The sequence below is a fragment of the Rhincodon typus genome, chromosome 46 (genome assembly GCF_021869965.1).
Source record: "Rhincodon typus isolate 14 chromosome 46, sRhiTyp1.1, whole genome shotgun sequence".
NCBI classification, from domain to species: Eukaryota; Metazoa; Chordata; class Chondrichthyes; order Orectolobiformes; family Rhincodontidae; genus Rhincodon; species Rhincodon typus.
Window position 1 is genome coordinate 9,871,499 of NC_063377.1, and position 4,810 is coordinate 9,876,308.

Here is a 4,810-nt window from a genome sequence, read left to right on the forward strand (position 1 = left end):
TTCAGTGTGGGCCCTGTGACAGAGGATCAGGGTGAAGGAGGGTATTCCTGGGCTGCAATGTTGAAAGGGGAGGTGCTGCAGGATCCTTGGGGGCTGGCTGAGGTGAGGGAACGGACAGAAACACAAAGAGTGAAGTGTACCTCGTCAGTACGAGCCTCATGTTCAAACTGAAAGTGCAAGAGGCGGAAATCCTTGCAGTAAATCAGGAGCTCTTGTGGATGGAGTTTTGGACTCGAGGTGGACAACAGAAGTTTGTTTCGGGAACTGTTCACTGCAAAATACAAAACATTCACGGGGTCAGTGCCTGGTGGCGTGAGCAGCCATCTGTCCAGTGCACGCACTAACAAGCCAAAATGCTCCTGTTCTCTGAAGCAAGCCCAAGCAACTTCCCAGGAGCCTCAGTGAAACTGAACAGTATTCCCACAGCTCCACCTGAGAGGGGACCAACCAGCAGGAATCTCTCAGGAAAATCCCATCCTAAGCCCTTCGGGAAAGGAAAACTGACATTGCTCCCTAGCCCCACAATGATGGCGTTACATCTCAACTGCACTCAAACATCTGAGCATGTCACTCAGTTCAAGGGCAATTAGGAATGTGTAATATGATGCTGACCCAGGAGAACCAAGCTGGAATGAGGGGTATAGAGCAGAAGTGTTGCGTGGGTGCAGAGAGAACTGGGAAGAGGTACAGAGGTCATCGAGCTGGCGGAGAAGGGGACAGAGAACTGATCAGGGTTTCAGGGCACAGGGCAGGGGTAAAATGGAGCTGGATAGGACAGTACAGAGGCCACCAGCTAAGGCCACTGGACACAGGGCATCAGACAGTGGTACAGAGGGAATGCCAGTAGGGGCAAGGGGCGTAGCCTCAAAATAAGATTTAGGACTAAGTTGAGGAGGAACTTCTTCACCTAAAGGGTTGTGAATCTGTGGAATTCCCTACCGAGTGAAACCATTGAGAGTACCAAGTTGAATGTTTTTAAGGTAGATTTTTGAAAGAAAAGGAATGAAGAGTTGTGGTGAGTGGGTGGGTAAGTGGAGCTGAGTCACGAAAAGATCAACCATGATCTTATTGAATGGCGGAGCAGGCTCGATGGGCCAGATGGCCTATCCTGCTCCTTATGAGCGAGGGGTGTACAGGGACTGTGGGGCACAGGCAGGGACATGGGGCTCTGAGCAGGGGGAGGACGTGGTTCCAGGCCATTGCAATAGAAAACCCGGCTTGTAAGCCCCCATCCCAGGTGAACTCTCTGTTTGGTTAGATCAGGGAGAAGGCTGACCATGGGCCAGGAGACCAATCACTGGCAGGATCTCAGCCTGGGATCGGAAGGGAATCGAAGCACAGCCAAACTCCTCCCCTTCTCAGCTGGGGCCGCAGGGTGGCTGACCCCCCCATGCTGCTGGATTATGGTAGCTGTGTTTCACTCAGGATCCCACCGTCCCTTCAGCTCATTCTGGAGGGGCTGCAATTGCTGTGATGCCACATCAGTTCACGATCACGCACAGGTTCAGTGGGCAGAAGACCCTTCTTCCAGGATACTCAATTCCCCCGATTGTTGGACACATGCACGTACACACATGCATCTACTTACATACACAGACCACACACGCACATACACACTCTCTCAAAACTGAGTGAATAGTCAGAACCCAACTCACCAGCTACCACCCGCTCAATGGATGACAAGGCAACATCATCAGGTCCAAGGAACTGTCTCTGATCAGCAGGGACCTGCAGGGGAAGGCAAGGAGCGTCATTAATGATAGGGTCACAGCAGAGACAGAGGGAAAACATTGCCCTGTACTCCCAGCCCAGGCACACACTCTCCAGACTGGTCTGAATCACCCACTCTCTGGGCTGGATGGCTCCTGTGTCATTGAGAGCTGGCCCACTGACCACAGAAAGCCTCAGGGTCACATATTCAAACCCAAACGGCAAACAGCAGGGCATGCAAAGCCAGAGAATTACTAACCAAGTGTAACCCATTTAACTGTGGGAAGCACAGAAACACCCACTGGCACTGCAAGATCCCACAAATAGCAATTTGCTAACTGGCAGAAAATGTTTTTTTTACTAAGCGTCCCTCAGCGCTGACCCTCCAACTGCGCGGCGCTACCTCAGCGCTGACCCTCCGACAGTGCAGTGAACCTTTATATAATTGAGCACAGCCCCAGGGTGTTAATGAGAGACTGTGAGGAACTAACATGGGAGAGGATGGACAATTTCCTGACAGATTAGGACAGGGTTCCATACCTGGAGCATTCCAGTCTCCACAGGGACAAAGGCCACTCGGAAATTTGTGCACAGTACCTTCCCTGTGATTGATTTCCGTACTTGTTTATAAGACGTATATTTTCTTATGCTCGTTGCTTCACCTCGGACCTTTTCCCCTGAAAGACAAACAACCAAGTTACCTGCACGTGCAGATTAACCTAACTGATAAGGTAAGCGACACAATGTCCCTCGGTGCTGACCCTCCGACAGCGCAGCGCTCCCTCGGCGCTGCACTGGCACGATCTGCATTGATTGCATGTTAAATCTGCGTTGTAGCTGAAAAACCTATTCTTGCAATTCTAGGCAGAGCAACAGTCATTTCTGCCCCTGTTAATGAGTTAATTGGACGTCTTCCAAACAAATTACAAGGAACTTTGAGACATAAATAAAAACCGAAAGAACTGCAAATCAGGAACAAAAACAAAGTTGCTGGAAAAGCCCTGCAGTTCACGTTTCGGGTCCGGAGTTCTGAGGAAGGGTCACCGGGCCCGAAACGTTAACTGTTTTTGGCTTCACAGATGCTGCCAGACCTGCTGGGCTTTTCCAGCAACTTTGTTTTTGAACTTTGAAACATGTTTTGGCCAATGCTATCGTTCACCCAGGCCCCAGTCACACCGTAGAGTGTATAAATTAAAACTGATAAAGACTGAACTCTCTGTACAGTAACAGGATGAGCAGCTCTGTGGTACTTGCTAACGTCACACTCCAGATATTTATAGACACTCTGACTTTCAAGACAGGAATTGGGTTTGACACAGAATTCTGAGACAGTATAAAGATAGATTAGGGTAGGACTCTGGAACATTTGATGATAATATTAACTCTGGTTAACAGGGAGGGGCAGTCTGAAAACTGACAATATTGAACTCTACGGCACCAAGGGATTGGAACGAGACCAACCAGAGCCCGGCACGAAGGGGGCAGATCACAGTTGCAACCGGACATACTGGGCCACTGGCTAACTGACCCATGAACTTTTCCTCCGAGACAGAGGAGTGTGAGATAGAGAGTCAGTCATTGAGTGCCCAGACCACAAACAGAAACTCAAGACTTGAGCTGCAACTCAGTCCAATGGGAACCGTTGGACAACATGTCTCTCTCTCTCTCTCTCTCTCTCGCCCCCATTCCCCATTCCCCCCTCCCCTGCCCCACTTCTGAAAGCTCAAATCTCCTGCCAAGTTTGAGGTGTGGACTGTTCCAACTGTTCCTTAAACTGCAGCCAGAGACAGCAGCAAGTGGCCCCTACAGCTGTGACTACCCTTTCACTGGGATGCCGTGTCCTTACCAGGCAGTAACTTCACCCCCATCAGCCGGTCACTCATCTCGTAGGAAGAATATCCTTGCTCCTGCAATTAAAAACAAATAACATTCCCCATCAGTCAGGGAGACACCAGCTTTCCCTTCCCACTCCCCTGTCTGACTGAGCCGTTGTACACTCAAGAATTTGGATCACCAAACTGCTACTGTATGGTCAGACACTTTACTCAGAGAGTAATAAGGGCGTGGAATGCCCTGCCTGCAAAAGTAGTAGACTCGCCAACATTAAGGGCATTTAAATGGTCATTGGATAAACGTATGGATGATAATGGAATAGTTTAGGTTAGATGGGCTTCAGATTAGTTTCACAGGTCGGCGCAACATTGAGGGCCGAAGGGCCTGTACTGTGCTGTAAAGTTCTATGTTCTATGACACAGACTAGAACACACCACTCCAATCAGCAGGCTTCATCCTGTTTACTCAGTTCAAGCAATCTCAGATCGTTGGGTGATTGAGGAGTCCTGATCACTGTTCACTGCCCACTTATTCCCCCGATCCACGGCAGTATTTGTGGACAAGATTAGGCAGTGTGCGCATGACACTCTCTTAGGACTGACCCAAGGTGATTGCTGCTCTGTTGAGTTTAGTCTGCTGTACAGTGACGGTCCAAACTTGTAGTTCAGAAATTGTGCAGTGAGAATGATTGAGTGAAGATTCACATTCTGATCCAATATCTCACACTGTTTCAAATCCAGGACATTCTCTCATTTTTCAGTCCTCAATGCTTGGCAACAGACTAAACAAAGCACCATTTCACATGGTACGTATTATGTGACTGGGCAAAGTACACAGTGCTCAGTCTGTTTGCAGCTGAATCACTCACACAGAGCAGACTGTGGCTTTCATCTGGCTCTGGTCAACCTGCTTCAGATACAAAAGCGAACTGCCCACCACCCCCTCAGCACAGAAAAATCAGCATTCACCCTGAGCTCTCTGAAAAGCAACAACCAGGTCACACGCCATAGTGACGGCTCTTCAATTCTCTGTCATCTCACCACCAGCACAACCCCACCCTGTCCATTACGAAATGTCTCACTCTGCCCCACTGAACCCCTTACCGACCTCCGTCCCAAGCCCATTACGCTGCAGCTTCCCCTAACCTACGCAGCCCCTGGGGTGAACAGGATAGCAGACTGGTCATTCACAAGCTGAAAGTCTTGGGGCTCAGGGCAGGAGGGTGTGGAAAAAATGTGTGGGTGGGGGCAGAATGGGGGTGTGCAGG

General features: G+C 49.7%; 1 protein-coding gene across 1 annotated transcript in view; it reads right to left on the minus strand.

The window, feature by feature from the left end:
* mtmr11 (myotubularin related protein 11) overlaps window positions 1-4,232 on the minus strand; it is a gene marked incomplete at its 3' end in the record, with an annotated part of 10,007 nt that extends 5,775 nt beyond the window's left edge. The window contains exons 1-5 of the mRNA XM_048620317.1: window positions 4,146-4,232; window positions 3,557-3,617; window positions 2,251-2,387; window positions 1,656-1,728; window positions 141-271 (exon numbers count right to left, since the gene is read on the minus strand). Of these exons, the coding sequence (XP_048476274.1) occupies window positions 141-271; window positions 1,656-1,728; window positions 2,251-2,387; window positions 3,557-3,593 (378 nt within the window). The remainder of the gene's footprint in view (window positions 1-140; window positions 272-1,655; window positions 1,729-2,250; window positions 2,388-3,556; window positions 3,618-4,145) is intronic.
* Between the last annotated feature and the right edge of the window lie 578 nt (window positions 4,233-4,810).